The sequence below is a fragment of the Euprymna scolopes genome, chromosome 28 (genome assembly GCF_053919585.1).
Source record: "Euprymna scolopes isolate OS-2025 chromosome 28, ASM5391958v1, whole genome shotgun sequence".
In the NCBI taxonomy this organism is placed as follows: Eukaryota; Metazoa; Mollusca; class Cephalopoda; order Sepiida; family Sepiolidae; genus Euprymna; species Euprymna scolopes.
In genome coordinates this window covers 98525042-98551822 of record NC_136509.1, presented here as the reverse complement: position 1 = coordinate 98551822, position 26781 = coordinate 98525042, and the positions used below count along the sequence as shown (strand labels likewise).

General features: G+C 33.9%; 1 protein-coding gene across 8 annotated transcripts in view; it reads right to left on the bottom strand.

The window, feature by feature from the left end:
- Positions 1-26781, bottom strand: part of LOC145249754 (uncharacterized) — a 71441-nt gene that overhangs the window by 1100 nt on the left and 43560 nt on the right. For 4 of the 8 annotated variants that reach the window (XM_080111669.1, XM_080111672.1, XM_080111671.1 and 1 more), the window contains exons 5-13: positions 22371-22476; positions 19073-19161; positions 9801-9918; positions 8112-8239; positions 7225-7428; positions 3274-3362; positions 1764-1938; positions 1457-1554; positions 313-467 (exon numbers count right to left, since the gene is read on the bottom strand). In XM_080111669.1, coding sequence (XP_079967795.1) covers positions 313-467; positions 1457-1554; positions 1764-1938; positions 3274-3362; positions 7225-7428; positions 8112-8239; positions 9801-9918; positions 19073-19161; positions 22371-22476 — 1162 coding nt within the window. The remainder of the gene's footprint in view (positions 1-312; positions 468-1456; positions 1555-1763; positions 1939-3273; positions 3363-7224; positions 7429-8111; positions 8240-9800; positions 9919-19072; positions 19162-22370; positions 22477-26781) is intronic. The other 4 variants (XM_080111675.1, XM_080111676.1, XM_080111673.1 and 1 more) reach the window with 2 other exon arrangements.

Genomic DNA, 26781 nt, shown 5'->3' with positions numbered 1-26781 from the left:
TTTTTAACTAATACATCCTTAATCCAAAAATTCAAGTTTCTTTGTAGTAAAAAAACTTTAATCAAATTTTGATATTTGACAAAAAGTAATTCATATTGAAAATGAACATAAAATCTTGCAATTTTCACTGTCACTTGTACGTACATCATAAAGTTTCTGATTTTTTTAACATTGTGAATTCTGGACATGGAAAAAATATCGAGCAAAATTTAATAACTAAACAAAACAAAATTTTTTATTCAGAAGCGGTAAATCTAACAGCACAAAGTTTTGAAAGTAAAAAAAAAAAAAAAAGTCCAAAGAAAAGCTTACTTGCTAACAGGATTTTTGATTCCTTGATTCTCAGAGCCGAGCCCTTCGCCTTCCTGCCAACCAAGACGCTGCAACATTTGATAACCGATATTCTCGCAGGTTAATTTGAATTCTTTATAATCTGAAAGGTCAGGTTCTCGACCCTCTTTCAACGCCTAAACAGGAAGACAATTTAAATAATTGCATGAAAAATTAAATATAAACACGATACATCTGCAAATTGATAAGATTAATTTTATTCATTAAATCGATGATGCCATCAGAATTCATTTCATTTTTATGTACTCGAAAATAAGACAAAAAAAAAAAAATGGCATATGTAACATGCAAAAGTTGCTCTCTGGCAGTGTCATTAAGATAGAAATAACCAAGTCTCTTGGGTTTTGTTTATGGAACAGAGCAAATGTATTTTCAGGGAAGACAGACACTAAATTGTTAATGTGGAAGAGTTTTGCAACCAATTCAGTATGACCAACTGAATTATCTCCCTTGGCTCTGGCTCTTATAGTAATGCAAGATATTCACATTTTAAAATCTTTTCTTTTTGGAGATCCTTTTTTTTTCCAGCAGTATATCTCAATATATTGAGTTAGGGAAAAGGTTGATAATTTTGAATGGATAACTGTGCCACCGTGCACTTGGCAACTACAAGACTGTTTCTATGGGCTTCTCTTTTATCTCTTCTGGCCATGTTGTAGTCTCTCACATTGCAATGGTTCACAAGTATTGCATTCTACTGTATCAAACTGAAAACTCTTAAACAACCGTCAACAATCACAAACTCAAAAATGGTTCATAAACTGCATCAAAATCGAGTGTAAACAAATTCTAAACATTAATCTCCATTGTCCCAATTACTGCCACACCTTGATTATCAATACTTTTTTAGCTTTCTTTTGTGTACGTTGGTAAACAACTGATACTTTCCTATTTTTGGTTAGATTTTTTTCTAAAATTTGGTGGTGGGGTCAATAGTATCGCCTAACAGTTAAATATATCTTATGTAGTTGCACTCATTTTCTGATTCCCTAGAAATTTTAGTTTAAGAGTTTTAGAAACTGACAAATGTAACTTTTTCTTTTTGTTACAATATCGGCATTATTTTTAAAAAATACTGGATATCTTTGATTTAGAAATCACTTACATTGAATGTCTCCATGAATTTTTCTAATTCATCTGGGGGTAAAAAGTCACCGATGAAGTGTTTGCCTTTATTCATATCTGTCAGATGCTCAGCCCATTCTGCAAGAAAAAGCGGAAAACATCAAACTTTGTAAATTTCCATCTTAAAAAAAAAAATATATATATATATATATATATATATAAAAATAACAAGATAAGAACTCAAACAAATCCTTTACAAATGCCGATAATGAAGAAATATATTATAAAATTTGATAACAATGTATACAATTGGAATTGAATCAATATCTGTTGAAGGGAGGACTTACCTTTGGTGGCGTTCATTTCCAGCATTCTCTTTTTGTGTTCCCAAGTTCCACCATCTGTATCTTCATCCGAATCATAATCATATTTTGGATTGGTACGCATCCCTAACGCCTCGGAAATCATGGCCGCTTCCTTCGCTTTCTTCTGTGCCAGAATCAGTTCGTACATCATGTTTAGCTAGAGGACAAAAAAAAAATAAAATCGTCGTCTGTAAACGTTTGCATGCATTGGATAGCTTTTAGAAATTGACTTTTGAACTTATGTAACCAGGTTTTTATTATTCTTTCAAATCAATCATTTTCTCACGTTTTCCTTGGTCTCCCCATTATAACTAACCTTGCTACTTCAACTGTTCTATATTCACTAATCCAATAATTCTCATATTCTTTTAACATGATGAACAAAGTCTTCTGCACACATTTTCCTGTATCAGTGTTGCAACTGTGTGCTGTGCAACATGTTTTACTGATGCACATATGTAGCAGATGTTGCACTGATAGACGCTTGGCCATGGGTCCAGAAAGCTGAAAATATTTCTAGCCAGAGTAAAATCATCCAAAAAATATTCTTTGTAAAAGGTGCCTCAGCTAAAGAGTCATGCTGAGGTTAACCTTTGTGGGGAAAAGTAAGACCTTCCAAAAAATTTTCAGTAGATGTCTGAAGCAGCCAACCTCAGGGAAAATACACAGTGACCACTAATAAAGAGCCAGAACAAGTTCAGTTAATGGATCTCAGAAAAATAGAAAGAAAGATGGCCAGAATCCATGTATTTGGAGATTTCATCCAGAGATTATCTGGGTTTTTCGTTGCACAGATCCATTTAACGACACACAACATACTTTGATTACACATTTCCCGAGTGTGTGTGAGGACCAGTAATCTATTCTTGACAACACAATGCCAAAGGGGATGTTGATCACCTTGTAATGCTTGACATCAAGCATTACAATAAACCTATAAATCCAAACAAGATTAGTACCAACATAATGACTGGCCATCTCCCAGAGATGTCATCAATGATGCACACTGGGGTAAGACTTTCATTCCTTGCTGAACAATGCAGAAAAGGAAGCAACTGAATGGCTCAAAGCAGACATGGAATTATTTGTTCAGATGCGGAAATTCTATAGTTGATTTCACCCTCCCCCCAATCGTTTACTTCCTGGGGGGAGGGGGGGGTCAATGTAACTAACATTTTTCCCCATCATCCAACTACGATGATGTCGTTTGGAGACGCTAAAATACCCAAGTGCAGAAAAGCTATGGGCAGATAAGGCTATAGAATTGAGCCTAGCATCTATGAATGCAGAAAAGCATATGATGCGGTAGTCTAATCTGCCTTTTACTGCCCTACGAGTGCGGCTAAAACGATCTTGTAGAGGTCAATGATAATGCAAGCGATTGTGTAAAGAAATGAATGTTGTATAAACACATGCGGCACACCAACTGCAAACTATGACGCAATCAAATGTTAAAAAGAAAATGATTGAAATAAATTTGTGGTCGACTTACTTCACGTTGTTCTTTGATTTGTTGCAACTGTTCATCAGACAAAGCATCACTGCCAACCATTCGACGTGCAAAGTCACGAATTGTTACAACTGGATGGGACATTAAGAGAAAGAAAAACAATAGTAAATAGACATATGCAAGATATATATATATATATACACATAATATCTTGTAATTACATGTCGCTTAAACAAAAAATAATTTCCCAGTGTATAATTGTTTTTTTTATTAGATCTTTCATACATACACATATATTAGATTTTTTTAAAACTATAAATGCGGTTAAGTAGCGTGTTTACCTAGATGATTGTTTTCCTTAAAAATCGCCCATATTTTATTTTTTATTATTATGGTTTTAAAAATATATATATATATATATATATATATCACATAATTAATGCAAGCTTCAGTCCAATATAAGCATTAATGTTTATATTATCCCAACCAAATAAAAAAAAATTGATACGGCAGTAACAAGTAGAGCATAAATAAAAACTGCAAACTGGACATTTGCATGTAAAAATTTATTTTTCGACAGGACACATCCAATAAAGAAAGGCAGTAAAATATCCTTATTCTGTCGAGTTTCAAAGAATGTAAGATTCTTTTCTTCAGAGGAAAGAAACTAGTTAGCAAATTATATAAATAGCGGAGCTAAAAATGTGCTGCTTTTAGCATTTTATGAAACTAAGATACGATGATGTCTGTCGTAGAATGTAAAATGCTTGCATAAGGCTTTTTAAAAGGTAAGAAAGAGGAAAAGGCAGAAAAAAGAAAAATCAAACCAGACTGGGTAAATCCAAGATGTGATAGTCTTTTGAAAATATCATGAAGCAAAGTAAATACCTGAGTTTTAAAACAGTTAAAAAAAAGATAATGGTGAAAATTTGAAGGAAACCTGTGCGATCGCGATGAATAATCCAAAAGGCTGTTGAGGGATGAAATTAAATCCATCAGTCAAGGAAATTTCGGACAACAGGGTATCAGGACCAAATTATATATGAAGATGCCAGCCTCTCTACTTCCATTAGCCATACCGAGTGTAAAATGCTTGTCATCCTTTAAAAATTAGGTCAACAGCAACCGTCAAGATGTGTGGAGGAAGGGGTTAGGCTAAAGAGGAAGTGGAGGGGGAGGGGGCTAAAACATTTATGTGCAGGGGGGGGGGGATTATTCAAGTGTTACTTGTAAGGGATATGAGGTGAGGTCGGAAATAAAGGAGATAAAGAAAGTTATCATGTTGACAAAACGAAACGAAGTTGGTAATTAAAAATAATTACATGTTGACGTTAATAAAAGTAGAATTTAGAATAAAATAATAGTGAAGATGGGCTCTCAGCAAACCAGTTTCGTTATTAGCACAAGACAGAATATATAAACTTGTAAATACCAGAGTTATTTGAGGGTAATTTTGAAATAGTACTATTCACAGTGCAATACAGTCAATACTTTTGAATGAAGCTAAACTGTCCTCTCATGACGAGATCAGTTCTACGCATAATTCTACGTGATAACCTGATTTAGTTTAAATATTTGAAGAACTGACAATTTCATGTATGCCATGTTAGGTCAGTTGGTTAGAGCGTTGGGTAATTATCTAAACGTCTTGGGTTCGAATCGTGGTGTGAGATTTTTTTTTTTTTTTTTTTTTTTTTAAATTTTAATATTGAAGCAGGGTTATTTAAGCCATTTTTCACGTAACGTTCGTTTTTCTGTTTTTTTTTTGTTTTTTTTACTTCGCTTATTCTTAGGGTTTCATTAACACTCCTGACCGACCACACACACTCAAAAACACCCGGGTACCCACCGATTTTTTAAATTTTAATATTGAAACAGGCTTATTTAAGCCATTTTTCACTTTTTTTTTTTTTTTTTTTTTTCAGAAGTTTTAACGTTCGTTTTTCTGTTTTCTTTTTCAGATTTTTACTTTTAACATCGTTTGTTTGCCTTTTGTTAGTTTTTTTTTTTTTTTACTTCGCTTATTCTTATGTTTTGATTACCCCCACCCGCTTTATTTTTCAGATAAGTTTTAACGTTCGTTTTTCTGTTTTTTTTTTTTTTTTTACTTCGCTTATTACTAGGTTTTTATTAACACCCCCCACCCCGGCAGACCACACACACACCTCCAAACACTCGGGCAACGCCGGGTACCCCCACTAGTATAATAATCAAATGATGCTATGATAAATCTAGATGACTATTTTAATACAGAAGTTAATCTAGAAATGATTACATGAAACTTAATCTTGATAATAATAGTCGTGAGACAAATGTTAGTGCTTCTACAAGCCCTATTAATCATAACAATTGTAGTGATTGTAGCAAAATGATGATAGTAATAATACTATAGATAAATTCAAATATGGCAGCTTCAACAATCTGGACTTGAAACGGTTATGTAGCTAGAGCATACTGTGTTAAAAATTTAGAACATTTGGGGAGGGCTTAATTTGTTGCTATAATGTATCTTTTTATTTTAAACATAATTATAGAGAGTAAAAAAAATTAACATAATATATAGACTCATTGGTAGTTACGGAAACTTATGTTGCGGAGGATATAAGCAATTGAAACAATGAAGCTAATTAAAGGCAGTATATTATTTTAAATTAAAGATAAGTAGAGGACCATGTAATGTTAGTTTATTAGACAGTAGGTAGGGTGCCAACGATGTTAGGTGATTTCAAAGTCACATTTATATTTAGCTTTATGGTTGCATTGTAATATCACTTTACTTTTAACTGAAGTAATATTATGTGGGGAAGCTATTATTCTGACCGACTCAGACAAGCACAGTTGACAGAGTTTGGAACCTGGGGTATAGGATTTGGAATTACCAATAATTGCCCATTTAATTGAGAAAGGGGTGTTCTTACATTTAAGTTTTTTTATTAACATTGTTAGAGATGTTCCCTGTTTCACTTCTGCATCCATATTGTTAAATGATGACATGTGGTTTGAGATTCTCAGCTTAATTAAAATGGAGGTGGATCCTTTATAGGTATATGTTTTTGGTGCATTCTGGTTACTTTTGTTGGGGATATGGATTCTACTGTTATTATGATTAGGGTAGGATATGGAGAGCGTACTGGGGTTTCCCGGTTGGGTTGGTTGTTTAAGTTGCTATTATGGGAATTATCCAGGGGAGATCCCTCATTCTTCATGCTGCCAGTGTTATCTCTGTGTAGGTTCATTTGGGGAGAGTGCTGATCCATTTTATTATTAGACTGCCTGGAGATTTGAGATTGTGACCAGGTGGAAGAGATGGGGGGGGGGATATTTTGGTCACGGTGCAAGAATAAATCACATCCTTATGCAGTTGTTATCAAGGGAGCATTCATTATCATATCACACTTTGTCCAGTTTGGTTTTTCTTTTTTTTCGCCTTTTCCTCTTTGACAAACCTTACACAAACATTATTTTACATTCATAGTATGAGCACCATCATAAAATTCTAGAACCAGCAAATTTTTAGCTCTGCTATTTATATAATTTGCTGACTCGTTTCTTTCCTCTGAAGAGAAGGATTTTACATTCTTTGCAGAATAATATTTTACCACCTTTCTTTATTGGAGGTGTTCTGTTAAAAAATAAACTTTTACATGTAAATGTCCGGTTTGCAGTTTTTATTTATGTTTATGGTGTGTGTTTGTATTGCACTCATCATTTTGAGTTCACAATTGAATGATTTTATCAGCAAGGGTGGAAAGAGGGGCAAGACGAGCGAAAGGATGAGGAAGCGAGAGGGGCAAAGAGAGAGGAGACAGATGAAGAGAGGGGCAAAAAGACAAGAGAGGCAAGACAGACAAGGAAGCAAAGGTCAGAGAGGGACAAGGACAAATGATAAAAATGAAGATATATTTAGTTGATTGAGAAAACTGTTGAACGAAGAGAATGCCAAGTAAATCTTGTGATAAAACAAAAATTTTTTTAAAAAGATAAAATTTTCACCTGGCGGCCGAGTTGTCGTCATCGATGATGCTGATGTTGGTTGCATTTGTGGTGCAGCTGAAGGCACGTTGCTGGCTGATGAAGAAGAACCCATCGCTGTATCAGATTGAGGAGCTTCAAGATCACAGGGTAGGGGAGCGTATTCTTCTTGCGGTCCCCAACGACTTTGCCTTTTCTTACGACTTGATCGGCTTTCACTTTGTCCTTTTGAAAATTCGCAAAGAAAGAGGGGAAATTTTAAAAGGAGAAAAAACTTGTAAGAAAAGTAAATGGATTTTTTTTTTTTTTTTACTAAGAAATTGATTCATGTTCAGCTATTATACTAAAGCTGAGTCATGTAAATTCCTATATTTCTCTTTGTTTATTCACTTTTTCTTAGAAACTACTGGGCTGATCCGGCTGAAATTTTGTATGAACCTTTGTTATAAGGTGCAGCACACTAAGTTTGGGATTAATATTTATTTAATGCAAAAATTAGCACAAATTTATCTGTATTCAACCATCAATTTGACAAAGCATTCTAAGTCAACAAGCAACAACTAAATAACTAAAAAGTCTTATATTTTGCTGCAAGTGACACTGAATTACCTCCCTTACACTTTCATAGACAAATAAACTTAATATACAAAAGTATAAATTTATGCGTAAACTTTAAGTATTTACTTCAAAAGTGCTCAATACGTAGGTAGAGCTAGTTAGTATGCTGAAGAGTCCTAGAGTGGATGAAACGCAGAATATTCAGTGTAGTTTAACGCCATATATATTTTATAACTTACTATATAACAGATCCAAAGCATTTTATCATGATTGATAACTGTGTTGCCCAATCGAGATTCCAACTTTAATTCTGAATCTTATTTATTGAGGAAGAGTGAAAAGAGACGCACCTGCATCGCTTGGATTCTCATCATCCATTCGCCTCATGTCATCTTGTCTGCCACCGGGACAATAACGGAGATCCTGGATTTTCTGTCGCATTTGTCGGTTGAGAGTGCACGAAGTATCATACAAAAACCTACAAAAATTCAAAGATTATCAAATAAATCGACACTCTTGCAGAACTCATCATTGATCTAAGGGAGATAACTATTTTACTAAAATTCGGTCAATTTTTCCATTTAGGATGCTGAAACCAATGTAAATTCAAGGATTTCTAAGATGCGATTTCTTTTTTTTTAAATAAAAGTTAACTTTAAAAGGCAAATAAAAAAAAAAAAATTACAAAAGAAAAGGAATTTTTATTAAAGACATCCGTGCCGTAACTTTTTCAACTTCTTTTATTAAATCAGTTACTCATCTTTTAACCGTTAAGAAAGCAAACATTTTTTTAATAATTATGACATCGAATAAAAAGTCGTGTCAGTTTTATTTAAGGAAAATTCCATTTCTTTTTTAATGTTATTTTATGTTTTGATTTTTAATGTTTATTAAAAAAAAACATTACTTGTATCTTACAATTCTTCAAAGTTGCGTAGATTTCTTGTATAAAGAAAATAAGTGAATTAAAAAAAAAAAAATATGACATTTTTGTTTTTAATGTAATAATATTTGCTTCCTGATAATCAGTTTCTCGTCTACGCCAGAACTCCATCAAATGCAACAGTTCTTCTGTTGTAACTAACAACCTCCTTATGTGTTTTTTTACATGAGACCAGAAATTTACATAAACAAATCAATCTTAATTACTTGAATCCTAAAGTACAAAAATTACTTATGTAAACTAAAAAACATTGTTGCAGTCAGATATTTCTGTCACTGAGCACAAGTACAACAAATTCGTTGGAGCACATGAAAGTACTTGTAAAACAAGGAATGCAGAATTGCAATAATACAACAGAGGTTGAAGCTTGGTAGATAGTATGGTGTCTTTGTGGAGAGATAGAATACTGGCATGTGAGAGTTTTCTAGCATAGTAGAGAAGGTCTACGTTCTTTGCAGTAGACTTGGCAATGTCTTCCAGTTCTTGTTTCTCGTGAATGTTAGGTTGAGGTATTTCAATGATGAACTCTCGGGTACAATGCAATTAGCCATGGCAACCTGTTGTTAAGATGGTAATTGTTGAAAAAAAAAAAAAAACATTGTCTTGGTAGAATCAAATTTAACCACGATTGACTGGAAGAGATTTTCTTAAGAATTCAACCATTGCTTTGGGTATGTGCCATATTCGTTTTTCCATGTATCAAGAATCGAGGTATAAAAATAATGGTCCAACTATCAACCCTAACCGAACACACCCCATTGTTAAAATCTACAGCCATTGAGGGCAATCAGAATCTTTCTTTTAGCTAAGGATCTTATCAAATAATTGTCCAGTAACACCGTACAAATTCATTTTCCTGAGAAGACTTTCATTCCAGACCTTGAATATACCAATAACTGCTATATCGAGTGTATAATATAGGAGTTCAGAGATGACTGTTAGAATTGTCTGCAATAGAACAGGATCAAAAAAAAAAAAAAATCATATTTTTGTTAAATAGAATTACAAAAGTGACCCACCCCCCACCCAGTCTCCTATATCCTGAGTATGTCTCTTGTCTAAAAAATATTTTTTAAATTAAAATCAAACAACTCACCAGTATGCGGGATTGTTCCTGTTCTCTGCCAATATCTTCTTCTCCATTTGTGCTCCACACTGCGCGATGATGACAGCTAACTGCTCCATGAGTTGAAATGTGTCGTCTGCTGGAGAGACTAGAAGCACTATGAGTATCTTTAGCCTCCCGAGCATCAGCCAATTCTAGCCACTGTGACAGAAACACCAAACCACTACAAGGTACTCACAGAAACAAGCGCACACACACCAACCATTTAGCGAAACGTCAAGTCGGATTGTTGATGCAAAGAATTGAGGGGGAAAAACAATCCGTGATACTTCCACTTAATAAAGGACTTTGTTTTCAAACAAGTTACCAGATTGAAATCAGAGTTAAGATTTTTTGTAATAAAATTTAATTCCCAAAAATTGGCATCCCCCTTCTCAAAAAAAAATTGATGAGAAAGTTATGAAAGCATATGGTGATTCAGCTGCACAGAATCTTCTGCATTTCATCCTGGCAGAGAATAATCAGGCTAAAATTTAAAATTTTCTGTGTAGCTTAATTGCCATAAATGTTTTTATAACTTACTAACTAGCTATACTTACACATTAATCACTTTTGAAATCTCTATTTTATAAAAGTCACTTTGTGTGCGCGACTTCCTTTCTCATAGGATCCAAAATGGCTGAGCTTATTTTCTGAAAATTGCACACAAATTTAATTCATGTCTGGCAGTGTTCTTAGATATGTTTTGCATCCATCTGATAAGTATCGAAAATTGAAAAAAATCCAATCCTAAAAAGTACTTTTTCTTATTGATAAAAAATAAATTTTTACAGGGTAATATTTTAAGTTACACTGGCAAAGGGAGATAATAAAATCTCAGCAAATCATTTTTTCTTAATAAAAACGCAAAAGAATTATTGACATCTGGAGATATAGCTCAGTGGTGGATCATTCGACTATATATCACCTTATTAAATTTTATTTGTATATTATAATTATTCTAGGTTAAGAATATTTAAAGGAAAAACAATGAATATAATGAAGTTTATAGAAGAGTGCTCAATAATAGAGCAAGGTATACTTATTTATATTTAAAGATTTTTTTATGCCATTAAAATAATAATCTGGCGAGAGATGGGCTATTTTTAAAATCATTTTTTAAAAGTCGTCCAACATGTGTCATCACGTAAAACGAACAAGCTTGTTTCGTCTTTTGAAAACTCTGCAATAGAAACAAGCAGGTTCAAACTTACAAACTGGGTCTTGTAAGCTAACGTCGTTTAACCCCTTCGCTAGCAAGTGAACACATTTGAGACATAAATACAGACTCATACTGGCTCTAAAGTTTTCAATCAAGGGGAGAGAATTATAACAGGGTGATATGTTTTTATCTTAAAATATATAAACGCTATTTTTCAACAAAATTTTTTATAAATGATTTGGAAATTGAAGTAGGACGTAAATGTGGTATTATGGTAATTGATGATTTTAGCTAAGAGTAGGATAGACATTTCTGAGCTTTGATGACAGACATTCATTTCCCCATACTTTCAAATAGTATTTGTTTAAAATGTACATTTTTTTAAAAAATTTTTGCAAATAATTCAAAGTGTAGTGTGTTCTCCACAACACCATTTGGCACCAAGTTTTTTATGTAATTATCTCCCTTGAAAATCAAATGCTAAAAAAAAAATTAATACAAATCTGAAATATTGTTGCATTACTGTCATGCAGGTTTTCAATTTGCCTCGTTAAGCGAAGTATCACTGGAAATTGCTTGAGGAGCACCACATTAGCAAACAACAAAAAAATTCAGAAGAGAAAACTACACGTTAACAAATCAATCATACCAACATTGCAAAATTGTTAGACAAAGCGTTTTTAAAGGCAACTGTCAAAATCATTTGAAATTCTCCACACAAAAATAACAAATCACATTTTAATAGTTATTAAAATTTTTAAAATGTTGATTGTAAAACATCCTTTCAATATTAAACAACATTGGAAAAAGAAAAAAAGAAAAGAATCAAAAATATTAGCAGTATTTTGTTGATTTGGTGTTTCTGGCAAAAATTAAGATTTTTTAAAAATTTTAAATTACAAAAAAAAAAGTTTTGGGGGATACAGGGTGGTGGAGAGGATGGAGACTAAATGGTTAATGGCATGAACTGAAAACCTGGGTGTGCCAACTTATTAAACCCACACTTAACCTTGCATCTGACATGCTAGAGAGGAGGTAGATAAAATAATTTGAGGATGTATAATCAGAAATCGATCATTATGATAACAAATCAATAATAAGAAATCGATCATTTCTAAAACGCGAAAAAATGAGATTCTATGAGAAAGTCTTGCAGATTGTCACAAACAAAAACTTAACATCTTCCACTTGCATTAGGAAGATCGGATTACATTCGGGTTAGAGAGAAAGTGGCATACTATAGTAAAATGGGTTAGTCGATATAGAAAAAATTTTCCACTTTTAAATTAGATTCCATTCACAGAGGAAACTTCCATTTAGAAAATAAGTTTAACAAATGTAGCGAACAGGTTCAAGGAAGTGACATCACATACAGGAAATAAGGAAGTGACATCACATACAGGAAATAAGGAAGTGACATCACATACAGGAAATAAGGAAGTGACATCACATACAGGAAATAAGGAAGTGACATCACATACAGGAAATAAGGAAGTGACATCACATACAGGAAATAAGGAAGTGACATCACATACAGGAAATAAGGAAGTGACATCACATACAGGAAATAAGGAAGTGACATCACATACAGGAAATAAGGAAGTGACATCACATACAGGAAATAAGGAAGTGACATCACATACAGGAAATAAGGAAGTGACATCACATACAGGAAATAAGGAAGTGACATCACATACAGGAAATAGGGAAGCTGATATGTTGTACGCTAGAGAAAGCCTCTTTTGCGTGCAGGACAGAACAGATGTGTTTTCTAATATTCCCTACCACCGCTCCTAGAGATACTGAAAGGAATATTATAATATTACTGCTTACTGTATCATAAATGAGATACAACTAAAGAGAGAGGCAGACCAACTCGACAGGCACTATACTATAGTGATCATATGCTATAGTGATCACTACGATTATTACTATAAAGACGGACGTGTCATCAACACAGCACATTTGTTAGAGTTCAAAATATCTTAACCATCTATTATATAAATCTCACCTGTCTGTTTAAATGTATGTTTGTATGTTTGTCTGCCTAAAACTTGTGACAGAAGCGATAGATTTTCACAAGATATCATTTTGAAGCTAAATGTCTCCGACGACAAATATTGAAAAATTGACCAAAAACATTAATTTGTTCACCCTCAACTGGGCAGTTTTCTATAAGGAGGGGTCGATTTTTTGCAAGCCATTGTATCAGTTGGATTGACTTTGCCTAATTTTAACGTTCCAAACTTCCAGATGCGTCATGGAGTAGCACTAAGACGTCATTTTCTTTCACTTTCTTTTCTGCCTTCACATCACGGTTCAAGCCTGCCTGCCTACTACCACTTTTTTTTTTGTTGCTCAACACACACACCCAAACACCCGGGCAACGCCAGGCACCCACGCTAGTAATGCTATAATACAAAAATGCTGACCCTATGTTAAACCTAAATCTTAAAACAACTCATAGCTTGTCCGATAGTGTGGTACCTGTTAAGTCACAAACCCTTTTTGAACTGAGTGGGGAGACAAGTTGATGGTGCACCAGCCCAGATGTCACCACAAATCTCCATGCATGGGTGGATCCTTGTAGAGATATAGAAGGATGGCAGATGCGGGAAGTTTTCCAGCATGGCAACAGCAATCCACTTTGGGATTAAAATGCCGATTCAATGCACAGTTATGCTGGCAGATGAAAAGAACAAGTTTAACATGACACCGTTTATGACATCATTTAAACTTCCCACGTCTCACCAAAACTGAACACATTTTTATTGATCCTCATGTAGTGTACAGCAATAGTGCAAGGGAAATAACTCGTTTCAGAGATTCATCAGTTTTTTTGTTTTGTTTTTTTCAGAAGAAAATTTGGGACGCTATTTTATTAAAATGTTGAAAATGCAACAATATTTGAAAAGAAATTGGAAATGCCATAAAAAAAACATAAAAAAACAGTAATGACTTCTTTTTAATTTAACTTAAATTTGTATTTAATAACATTTCAAATTCCTCTACAAAATTCGTCATATTTTCTGTTTTGCCCCGTTGAACACATTAACAGTTTTTGTAATGAAGGTTATAAACTTTGTTACATTAAAAAACATGTCATGTTTTATTGAAAAGTAAAATTCCTCTAAGTTACATCGATTTCAGTATCCCCACCCCAAAAAATGATGTTAGTCGACAAGAGTTAATTCCCTTGCATCTGGATATTTTCAAAATAATAATCTTGAAATAATATTTTTGTTTTCCTAATAAAAATTAGGAAACAATTTACATTTTGATTCTCATGAGATCACTAAAGTTGAGTGACAGTCAACTTGAAACATGGTGGCCAACCAATGACGAAGTTGAGCAAGGTCACAAATTGATTAAATATTTTGCGGGTGTTAAAAATGGAATCTAATTTTTTGATCGAAAATAAAATTCGTCAAAAAAATAGGGAAACTAACATCTACAGGATTTTTTTTTGTTTTGTTCTTTTTTTTTTTCAAGGTGACAAACTTTGAAGTAACAACTTTTTCTTGAAATAACTTTCAGTTATTTTGAGTTCAGTTTGGTTTGGCAATTCATCATCATCAGGAGACTGACACGGGAGCAGTGTTTGCAAATTGCAAAGGATATGATCAATTTACTGAAACATTTGATGATCAATTAATTTCATGAAATGGACATATCAACTGGTCACCTCATTAGTGCGAATTAACCCCATAAAATTATTTTCTTTGGAGATGTCTACGCTGATAAACCTGACACAAGAGACCACTAGGAAGACGCATGCAATGCGTTATTGCCAAAATGCAACCTAATTTAATGTGCAGATTTTGTGAAAAATTAGACCCCTAGATAACGCCATATCCATGGAAGTCACGAACAGCAGGCGCCATATGCCCAAAATTGTATTTAAATTTTGCCAAAAATTAATCTTTGGAATTAACCACATATTTGTATAATAAAAATATTTTTCTGTGACTTATTTTTAATTTAAAATTTGCTGCTCAAAAAAAAAAAAAAAAAAAAAAAAAAAAAAAAAAAAAAAATCTTTTTTTTAAAAGTGATTGGCAAAAGGAGTAACAATTTTTCATTTTTATTATTTGTTACACAACATAAAAATTGTTCCGATAAATGTTATTGTTCAGTTTTTTTGTTTTTTTTTGATTTTGGATTGTTGATCAAACTAACCATTTACTCAAATTCTCAACTAAATTTCATCAACTCAAAGTTCTGCAAACTTTTAAACAAGACTGATTGACAGCAACTAAGCAGAATGGATACAGTTCATCATGAATTCATAAAACATTCAGTGCCGTGAGAACCAGGATACGACCATATATGACCTCAACAACACAAGTGAACTACATTTGCAAAAGAAAATAAGATCTTGATTCAGAAATTATGAAAATATTCCATTTCATATTCGATACGTATGGATCATATATCATAAGGTAAAAAAACTCGCAAAGGAGGAGTATCTTTCAAAAGTCGCACTCCAAGCGTGTCCTTGTATCCCAGCACTATGTGTAAAATAGAGTCTCTTCAAGTAAATGACCGTCCGTGCGTGATAAGGAAGCACATCATTACTTTGATAACATACATTGGCATAGACATAACACAGCTGATCTAGAGAAGTAAACCATGACTACAAATTCTGTTATTCCTTGGGTAGCAGTAGTTTCAGTTGCTCTCATTGACAAACTGGTCATCTGGTTCGATAAAAAGCACAGATTCATAGACATTTGGGCCATTTGTAGCTACAAGAGTCTGCTGTGCATGAACGACTATCATGTAACTGTATCCAAGCAAGAAGAACTTTTGTTTAAAACTAATTACACCATTCGAATGACAAGCAAATATGTTGAAAATTCACAACTTTAGGGAATCCATAAATTTAGAATATATTTGTAAAAAAAAAAAAAAAATTATTTCATGAATGATAGAATCTACATTTATGCGGAGGACAAGAAAGCTACAACTATACAATAGCCATGCAGCATTTGACAAAAAGAATAATGATTTTGAATAGTTCGGAGTAAAGATGAGGGTTGATCCCAGTTTGAAATCATAGATAAGAACAATCAAAGAATAAAGTTTGAATGCAAAAAAAAGTTTTAAAATTAAGCTGCTACTGCCATGCAAAATCAGAAAGATTTGAAAAATGAAAAAAATATTTAAAATGAATCGTTTTTTAGAAATTTTTTTAGATTCAGTTTACTAATGATTAAGCATTAAAAATTATCAAAACTAAATTTTAAAAATAATTTCGTTTCTGATGAGACAAACGTTGCTTTTCCAATAATAATTTGTAAAATGAGACGTTACTTGACCGACATGAACCGTTTGTTTTGGGTGGAGCAGCACACGCTTTCACACTCATTAGTTTCAGTATTTATAACAAGTTTTCCCATACACAATTTCTCAGTGGATCACCAGAGTTAAGTAACATTGAGCCTTATCAATATAAGATGGGTGACTATTTGGCAAATACCAGGTGCTGTATGTATAAGAATGTCATACATCTCTCTGCAAGAACTGAAAAATACCTGTCATCATCTTTCCTGACAGATATACAAGAAACTGATATTCCCACAAAACTTTCTCCTTCAAAGGAAGTCAGTTTGACCAACTTAGGGTTGACACGAATTCAGTATGATACAACAATTCGTGTTGCCTGAGATTATATTTACTTGCAACTTATTTTGATTTTCCTTTTTTAACTATGGCATTTTGTTTTTTAGTTTTGTTTAAGAGAATATTTTTTGGTATTTAGAGAACCCAACAAACTGGGGAGGGGGTCAAAAATGTAAATATATCATAAATAAATGTTACCAAAGGCAAGATAAGTTACCTTACTTACCGGGACGTTTTGTGCGTTTTAAAGCTTTTATTCAGTTCGAAAAACAAGTAGTGTTGAGTTGGTAAGTTAAACCAACAACACAGTCTTTCAAGCACCAATAATGGCCAAAAAGACAAAATATTGATAGAAATTGACACTTATTGGGTGGATTTTTTTTTTTTTATCATTGTTTGTTGGTTGGATTATAGAAAGGATTATGAATTTTATTAACAATTTCATCGATGATATTGGATGGGGATATCTTGTATTTGTTTGCAATTTTGCAAATCAAGATCGCAATAAGTTGAAACATTTTAAATAACGCCTCATTTTACAACAAATGAACGTGGATATGAATCGCCACCAGTAAAACATTTCTCGTTAATCAATAATAACCCAAAAAAATATTTAATAGACGAAAAGAAAAATCACTAACAAAATTATAGCTTCGGTTGTGCAGAGGCGACATGACTTAGAGCCTGGCATATAAGACTTAACATTTTATGATTTCCTTGGATTTTACTTGTGCGAATGGAAATTTAATTAACTTTCTTGGATTTAGTTTTTTGGATTTTACCGTCATTGGATACTTTACCTTTCACCAGCCTATCCATTCACGTGAAATCACCTTTTTCTTCAGCATATTCCCTCTGCTTCACTTTTTGTTATCAAATAAGATCTTTGACTTACTTGCAGTTTCATCAAATACTTTTGTATGCAAAATCTGATCCCACATTTTGCTAATTCCTACCCTCTGATGAGAAGAGAAGTATTTCTTCGAAACTCCATGGATTAAGGACTATCTTCTTATTAAGTGTTTCCTTTTCAGATTAAATATGTTTTTAACTCTTTTTCAAAGCGTTTTTTTTAACATGTTTTATTAACTGTTTGCTGTGATTATAAGGTCTATCTCCTATTTGGTTTTATCGAGCTTTTACATCTGGCTGAGATTACTTTATAAATATTAATTCTTTAATATTTATAATATACTTTAGTTTTACCATCTGGGATCATTTTGGTAAATTTAATTGTAATTTTTATTAGGGCACCCGATGTTGCCCAGTCATAAAATATGAATAAATTTTAATTCATGCAGAAACCGAGACATACATGTTCGCTTTGAAGTAAAAAAATATTTGAACTCAGATTGAAACCAAAACCTAAAGACAGTGAGTTAAGTATGTTAACCATTAGGCCAGCTTGACACGATCTTTAAAAAGTGTTTTCAAACCTACTTATTCTTAACATATCACTGATTTGTGCATGTACAGTCGTGAAACAGTTGACAAGCAGATAAAAATCCAATGACCCCCCCCCCTCCCAAGTATCAATTTCGACCACTTAGCAGCCCTTTTTTTTTCGGATGAAAACAGATTTAAAAGTTTTCCACATGTCTGAATACCCTATATATCAAATTTTAAGTCTGTAGACCAAAAATTTGTTGAGTATATAAATTGAGAATTGTCCTCTCACACGCACACACATACTATATAAGTTATGAAAATATATATGGCACACAGAATATTCCGTGTTTTATTCTTGTAAGAATTTGTCAGGCTCATGCAAAAAGTGGTGGTTATCATGCATTTTTATATACGCATATAGTATTTGCATTTTTATATACGCATATAGTATTTGCATTTAGAGATAAAAAGAAAATTTTAAGATTTTTTTTTTTTCTTTAAAAATAAATTTCAGATTTTTTAAAAAAATATTTTAATGGTAAGTGCTCTGACAAACTTCAGGCCTTTGTACCTCCTCTATGTAAATATGTAAATATGTAAAAACCCCTGATAAACTTGACAAGTAGCAAATCCCACCCTACACAGTTGAGATCCCTAGAGACAAGAACGCCTTCTACTCTAATAGTTTATTCCTTTAAACTGCTAGACTATGGAATTCCCTTCCGGGTCCCAGCTCCCCTGACTGTACTGACATGCAGAAGTTCAAGTGTAATTCTCCCTACATAGTATTCCTGCAAACTATGGCCCAAATAGTGAGAGCCAAAGATGAACGCAAGGTAAAAAAAAAAAAAAATGTCACTCGATAGTCAAGGGAGATAAGGAAAGGATCACTAGAAAAGGATGGAAAGGGGGGGGGGCTAAGAGTGACTTATTAATAAGGTCACTATGACACAAGAGTCAAAAGATTTGTTTATGAGAAAGGTTCTCTCGACATTTTAACGACGACACAGAAAAGGTCATTATGAGAAGAAAGGCCAAGTGTAAGAGAGGTCAAAAAAAAAAAAAAAAAAAAAAAAAAAGGAAATACCTCTTTCATTAGATTTTTCCTTGTCACTCGGCGGATTGGATTCATCACTGCTTGGGCTTTTCACATCATGTCGGATTTGGGACAACATGCTAAAAAAATTTTTAATAGAGAAAAATAAATGAAAATTAAAAAAGAAATATTAAAAAAGAAATATTAAAAAAGAAAAAAAAAAATGAACTGAAAAATTGGAGTCACATGCTTTGAAAGCATTATCTTGTAAGGTCAAATTAAAAAAAACAAAGAATTTTTTTTTTAATACAATGTAAAATGAAAAATCATTTTTATGTTTTTATACTAAGACTTGGCGGAAATCACCCTAACCATAGAAAACCGTTTTTATGACACATCCAGTTTTGAGTTTACTACAATCACCAATATCATTGGATGGACAAGTTTTGCTTCCTTGAACTTAAAAATAGTAAAAAAGAAATAAAAAATTTTCATAATACAAATTTTTTTATGCTTAGGACGGTTTCCACTGAAAATTTCAGTATAAAAATAAAAGGATTCTTCCCTATAAATAAAGCAGTCGATGTATACGTGTGTAAAACTGACAAACTGTTACATTTTTTTCATCAGATAGAAGGAACCCGATGGACCTGTACAGAAATCTATTGATGATGTCACAAACAAAACATCCATCTCCAATTTGTCATGAGCCAGCACGGAAGTAATAAGGTTCAGAACACTGTCATAAGAATGCTCATGTCAGTTGTGCAATCTGATCTAAGCAGATATATTTCAAACTTATACCGTTCCATTGCACGACTATGTTATAGGTCTGTGGCTAATAGACCAAGTTTTTAATTAAATAAACGTTTATTCTGTTATTTGCATTTTACACTTTAACAGATTTCTTTGCTTAAATGAATCCCTGCATTTTCATCTGTCGAATTTAATGAAGATTTCTCTTTCAAATAATATTACAATTTTAAGAATATCCGTACAAATTCTGCCAATGTATTGTCCAATTTCATTTAGCACTAGCTATATCTACTGTTACTTTTTTTTTTTTTTTTTTTTTTTTACAAGGGTGTCACCACTTATCAAGGCCCAGAGGCCACTCAAGGATAAGGGTTAATAGGTATACATTAGTCATTGTGATTTTAGCATAGTAAACAGTGGGAATTTTGAAACTTGGATTACTTAGGGGGACGATTCAATTAGAACTTGTTCACATTGGACTTTTTCTTTTTTTTTTTTTTTCATAGGTATCAACTCATTATCAAGGTCAAAGAGGCAACTCAAGGATAAGGGTTAAAGAGTGTACATTAGAAATTGGACAATATAATAATCATTAGTAATGAAAATTTGTTAAATTTGATAACTTATATGGAACGGCTCATCAAGAACTTATTTACGTTAGACTTGAAGACAACCATATTGTAGTCAGGCGGAAAGCAGGAAAACGGAAGACAATTCCACAGGCGTGCAGTTCTAATAAAAAAGCTTTGTTCATGGAATCTACGTTTAGGTTTAGGCACAGATAAAGAGTGGGGGGAATTATTGATAGTGTTTACAGCTAGACGAGTGTTTCTTGTGAAAGTTTGGCGAGGGGGGACCATAGATTGAAGCTCAGTCGAACACTTTCCATGAAAATAACGATACATCAGAGACAAACTCGCAACATCTCTTCTGTGAGATAGAGGTTGCAAGGAAGAGAAAAGGACATCTCCTACGAGGCTACGAATTGAACTCTATCAAGGCAGGCCAAGTCCTTTCTAGCAGCTCCTGCCCAGATGTGGCAACAGTATTCCATCCTTGGACGTACCTGGCTCTTATATAGATAGAGAATTGCATCAGCAGTGAGATATCTACTGGATCGATAGAAAGATACCACCATTTTTCCAGCGGCCTTGGCAACAGATTTGATGTACGTGTTCCATTTAAGATCAGGAGTAATGGTCAATCCCAGAAGCTTGTCAAAACTTGAGGCCTCCTGAAGACGAGAGCCATTCATTTCAATTGATGCCAGATGTGGATCAGAATGTTGATGATGTAAAGAGAGGAGCTTGGTTTTAGATGCATTAAAAGTAACCAGCCACTCCTTTCCCCATTGTACTACATGCTCAAGATCAGAGGAGAGAGAATTGGAGAGTACTTGGTCGTTTACTGTCTTAGATGTACTACCATAAATGGTAGTGTCGTCAGCATAAATGTCTACAAATGATGTAAGGATGTGATTTGGAAGATCATTAATGTAGATCAGGAAAAGAGTTGGGCCCAGGATGGACCCCTGAGGGACACCGGCATGGGCATGATCCCCTGTGCAGAATTTATGACTATTGATTGGCTTTTCCTCCCTACATTGCTTACAACATATGAATAAAACAAAAATATAAAAGGATACGTCAACCATGAGATTAACAGCCTTTGTGACACATTATCTGGTTCAAGATCAGTTCAATCTTGTCAAAGTTACAACCTGCATTTAACTGTGCCAAATGTCGCAAACCCAATGCTCCACAAACCGTTCCCTAATTGTCGTAAACTGTTATTAAACTTGTGGCCACATCTAAATGTGTCCATTAACTCTAAATATACTTTTGTTCAGTCCTTTGTCCCCAAATAACAGCCACAATGTGATTAACAATCCTATTTCAGCTTCCTTTTGTGTCCTTTGTGAACACCTTCCTAATCATTGTTCTGCTGATAAATCCATTTCCCCCCTTTCTTTTGCCATATTTTTCCCCTCTTCCCCCCCCACTCCCTAACTCTTTGGGGGATGGAGGCACAACAACAATTGTATCACACTTGGCATTGTAAATTTTCTTGCAATTTGGAGTTTCTTATTTAAAAGATGCTACATTATTTTCTAAAAACATTTTCTAAAAATATTTTTTTAGAGAGGAAGTAACTTTGCATAACAAAATACAGATTTATGTCCCCTTTTTTATTTTCAAGATGGTGGCCATTTGAAAATATTTCCAACCTGGATAAAGTATTTTCTGAAAAGGTATTAATTTGTCCTAACACCATGATGCAAGCAAAACATGCACAAAAAAAGCAACGGGATTTCAATTTTCCATGAAAAAAGCAACGGGATTTCAATTTTCCATGAAAAAAAGCAACGGGATTTCAATTTTCCATGAAAAAAAGCAACGGGATTTCAATTTTCTATGAAAAAAAGCAACAGGATTTCAATTTTCTATGAAAAAAGCAACAAGATTTCAATTTTCTATGAAAAAAGCAACAGGATTTCAATTTTCTATGAAGAAATGCTAATGAAATGACAAAACAGATCAACTTTCAGCAATTTTACTTTCTAAAAAGGAACAAGAATCCAAATATCACTTACTCTGAGACTTTCTCAGGATGCTTGTCTTGTGGAACGGAACAATCATCTTCAAACGAATCACGACTGCTTTCACTTGGACTGAAATTCGGATCCTGTTGAATTTTTACTAAAATTTGAAAAATAAAGAAGTAAATAAATAAAAAATAAATAGTTTGATGTACTTGATTTAAAACATTGTTTCGTGTATATAAAGGAAATTTATAGAAAATACAATGCAGATGTGTAACGGATGATCACAAACTGAAGCAAATTAAGATATAACAAACCCAGCACGCTGGGTCCCCTTTCAGGAGTGAAAAATTTAACTTTCACCATGACTAATGTTTGTAAAATTTAAAAAAAAAAAAAAATCCAAGGCATGGTTATTTAGAAAAGTGTGAATAAATAAACGGATGAACCCCTGTAATGCCCCCTAGGGAGGCAACCAGAGTTATCCCGGAAAATTCATTTTGACAAAAATTTACTTTTACTATGACAAGTTTTTGAAAATTTAAGGAGTGGTTATTGCAGAAAGTGCGAAGGGTCAAACAGGAGTGAATTACTAGGTACAATCCCTCCTTTATTGGGGGACCAATAATGGAATAAACTGTGCAAATTCACTTTTATTAATACGATATTATTAATACGATATTATTAATTACGATATTATTAATTACGATATTATTAATTACGATATTATTAATTACGATATTATTACAAGTTCAGAGGTAAAACATCAAATGGATCGAACAAGGTTTATTCAGTACAAATTGGAGCAAGATATACTTATTTGTTTTCACGTCAACATCTTGGTATCGCTGTGATAGCACTATGTTCGTGTGTGTGAAAATATCAACAAGAGCCGAAGGATAGCTGGTTAGCAAAAAAACAGCAGCAGCAGTTAAAGCACGTATGCAAATTAGCAAGTGTGTTGAAGCTTGTGTTGCAAGGAGAGAAAACTGCACCATGTGACAAGGAGAGAAAAAAAACGCAACCGAGATGAGATGGACGTGTTGCCCTATGGTGGTGGCGAGAGACTTAAGCTAGTATCGAGATAGCAGGGGTTTGTAAATCTCATGGCAGACAAAATGAACAGTTTAAAAAAGAAAAAAAGAAAGTAAAACGAAAAGGAAAAAGAAAAGGAGAAAGAAAAGAAAAAAGGAAAAAGAAAAAAAAAAAAAAGAAAAAAAAAGAAAAAAAAAAAAGAAAAAGAAAAAAAAGAAAAAAAAAAAAAAAAAAGAAAAGAAAAACGAGAAGCAGATATTGTTTGGAAAGTAACAGTAATAAATCAATTTTGCTGAAACAACAAAAAAAAAAAAAGCAGAGTCGGATTTTTTTTCCTCTGTGACAATACCAGACGGCGTGGGGGTCCGACAGATGTTTGAAGTATAACGGTCATGTTACATCACTACAGTCACGAGTAGTTAGTCATAACTAGTTGACTAAAACATACTTATGGCCATGTAGCAATGCCCAAATGTTTATGTAAAAACTATATTTTATTATCTACAGAAACTACGGATAACCTGGATTTTTCTCTTCTCTAAGAGGGATTTGATTATGTTGAATATAAGTCCAGCAATACAATTTGCTTTTCATGAGAAGATCATCATGCCAAACCATCAAATGCCTTACATACGTCTAGGGCTACTGACCTAACTTCCTCCACCTTATCCAATGCTTGATATATACATTTGGAGATTACAGTTAGGATATCTGCAGTAGAACGAGCTTGTCTAAATTCATATTGTCAGTTGGATAAAAGTTCATTGTGAGGTGGAGGAGTAGTGTTTGATTAAGATTTTGGCAAAGAGAGGACGGAGGCTAACAAGGCAATAATTGAGTGGATCAGTTCTTTCACAAAAATCTGCTACAACTGAAGCAATTTTCCAAGTTGGGAAAGCAGGATTCATTAAGGCATTTATTGAAGAGCTTGGAGAGAACTAGAGCAACCTCAGTGGAGCATTTTTTTAAATAGTAGAAGCTGGGATAAAATTGGGCCTACATGCCTTTGAGATTTCTAGATTTATTATGGCATAACGAACAAGAGGTGATTTTCAGGTCAGAGTGTGGCTGCTGTCCACAAAGGGAAATTTGGAAGAGGGTGGCCTGCTGGAACTAAAGTGGAGTTTGAGACAAAACGTTGGGCAAGCAGATTTGCCTTTTCAGTTGCTGTGCAAACAATGCCAAGATTGTTGGATAGTGAGGGAATTGTTGATTGTCCATTATTTACTACACTGTTATAAATTTTCAAGAAATCACGAGTTCCTAACTTTTACGATTCAATGCATTTTCTGAAGAGTTCAGAATGCCTTCTCTTGGCTGCGACTACTCTCTTACAATTATTTCTAGCTTCTATAAACTTTTGCCTATTTGTACTGGACTTATGTTGGATAAGTCTACAGAAGGCATGCTGCCTTTGAGAGATAGCAGTTGTACAATCAGAGGTGAACCATTATGGAGAGTGTGATTTGATAAAGTACTTCCTTGTGGGAATGTGTGCTTCAGTTGCTGCTTTGAACCATTCAGTATTTTCATTTTCAGATTGTTCCACAGGAAGAGAAAAGATACTACACCATGGAGTGCATTTGATGTGGTCCCTGATGGCTTCCCAGTCAGCCTTCTTATAGTATCTTGTTGTTTTGAGCAATGGCTCTTCAGCTTTGGGTCGAAAGTTTAGGGTGATTTTTATCATAACATAATCCGCATCTCCAAGTAGGCTACGGGCACTTGTTACACAATTATCGGGAACTGTCGTCAGAAATAAATCTAGAAGTAAGGTTCGTTGGTCCTGTCAATACGGGAGACGGGTCAGAACTGTAACTGTGTATGATAGGGAATGGGATGTAGAAAAGCTATGTGGCATGCTACCAGCTGTGTAAGTAGAGAAACCAAGTCAATTACTGTGGTGGACATTGAAATCATCAAATACATGTCCTTGCATGCTAGTATCAATGGAGAATGCTGTATCTATGCTGTCAAAGACTTGGTTAATTAGGGTGCAGTCTTGGGTCGAAGGAGAGTAGTAGAGAAAATATAAGTAACAAACGCTATGTTGAACATAAAGGCCTCGTCGTCTGATTTTAGTTTGGATTCTCTAGTCAGGGATGGAGGAAGGGTTCAAATATAGACTCCAAGTCTGTGCATAACTGTCTGAGTCCTTATGGCAAAGTGGAAGATAATCAGGCATGTTAAAGTGATTAGAGGGGATGGAGGAGCATAGATTAGTTTCACTTAGCGCTAATATATCCAGGGAGTTTGCTAGGAGAAATGATTCAACATCATGTAAATCATGTCTAAGCCTACGGATATTCGTGAATGCAAGCCTCAAGAGAGGAGGCGAATAGGTTTTGTTTGAGTTTATACCTGGTTTGATCGTAATTTTTTTTAGTGAACTGTCATTTTATTTTATTTAAAAGTTTGGCATTCCGGCATATATCTCAAAACTTTATTCTTGCATTATTCCCCGTTTTCTAGATGGTGACATCTAATTTGGTGTCCCCGACAAAACATCTTCCAACAGATATTTTAACTGAAGAAATTTATCGCATTCTTAGAAGAATTATAAGTGTAAAAAAAAAAAAAAAATTTTGTTACTTTTTCTCCCTTATTTCCCCTCTCTGCTCTGTTCTATCCAAATCTGTCAACCTGTTCTATCCAAGTCTGTCAACCTGTTCTACAAATCCCAAAACTCCATCATGAAAAGTCCCCCTCACCCCAAAAAATTAAAAAAATTAAAAAATTTTTTTTTTTTAAATACACAATTAAACCCAGAACTAACTTGCAACATTACCATGTCTCCTTCAACATCAGGAGTCTAGTTCCAACCTTCTAAAGGTTGAAACCCAATAACTGTCAAACTGGTACCTTCAACTCGTCAGACAAACAGCAGCCCAATAAGCACCCCCAAGTTTTAGGGAATGGGAATGTGACAGGAGTGGGGAACAATGGTCATTGCCCTAGTAAGGAAGCAAGGTAAAAATTAGGTGTTTCTTTTGGGTCCCTGTAATCACACCTCTGTGTTTGGCTAATAGGCAAAGAAGGAGTATGAAAGCCAGGCGACAGACAGAGCCTATCTACTCCTTAAGCAGTTTAGGTTTGCAAACCGGTAATTTTTCAAGTCATCAGCTCTAGGAAGATCATCAACCAGGACTAAAGAGGCCTCCCTCCCCTTTATTTGATACCATGGTCAGTAGCACAGGTTTAGCTTCAGAGTTTTCCTTCTAGACGAAGGACCTGAGAAGATCTATGGGTCCATCAGCACCAAGAGGGTTAGCTTGCGACTTGGTCCTAAACCAAGTATTTCTGTGACCCCCGCATGGGTAGTTATGATTAATTGAGTTAGTACTAAAGTTTATATATCTACTGAAATGTTACTGAAAATAATTTAAAAGATTTTACTATGCTTTCCATTTCATTGTTAATGGAAAAG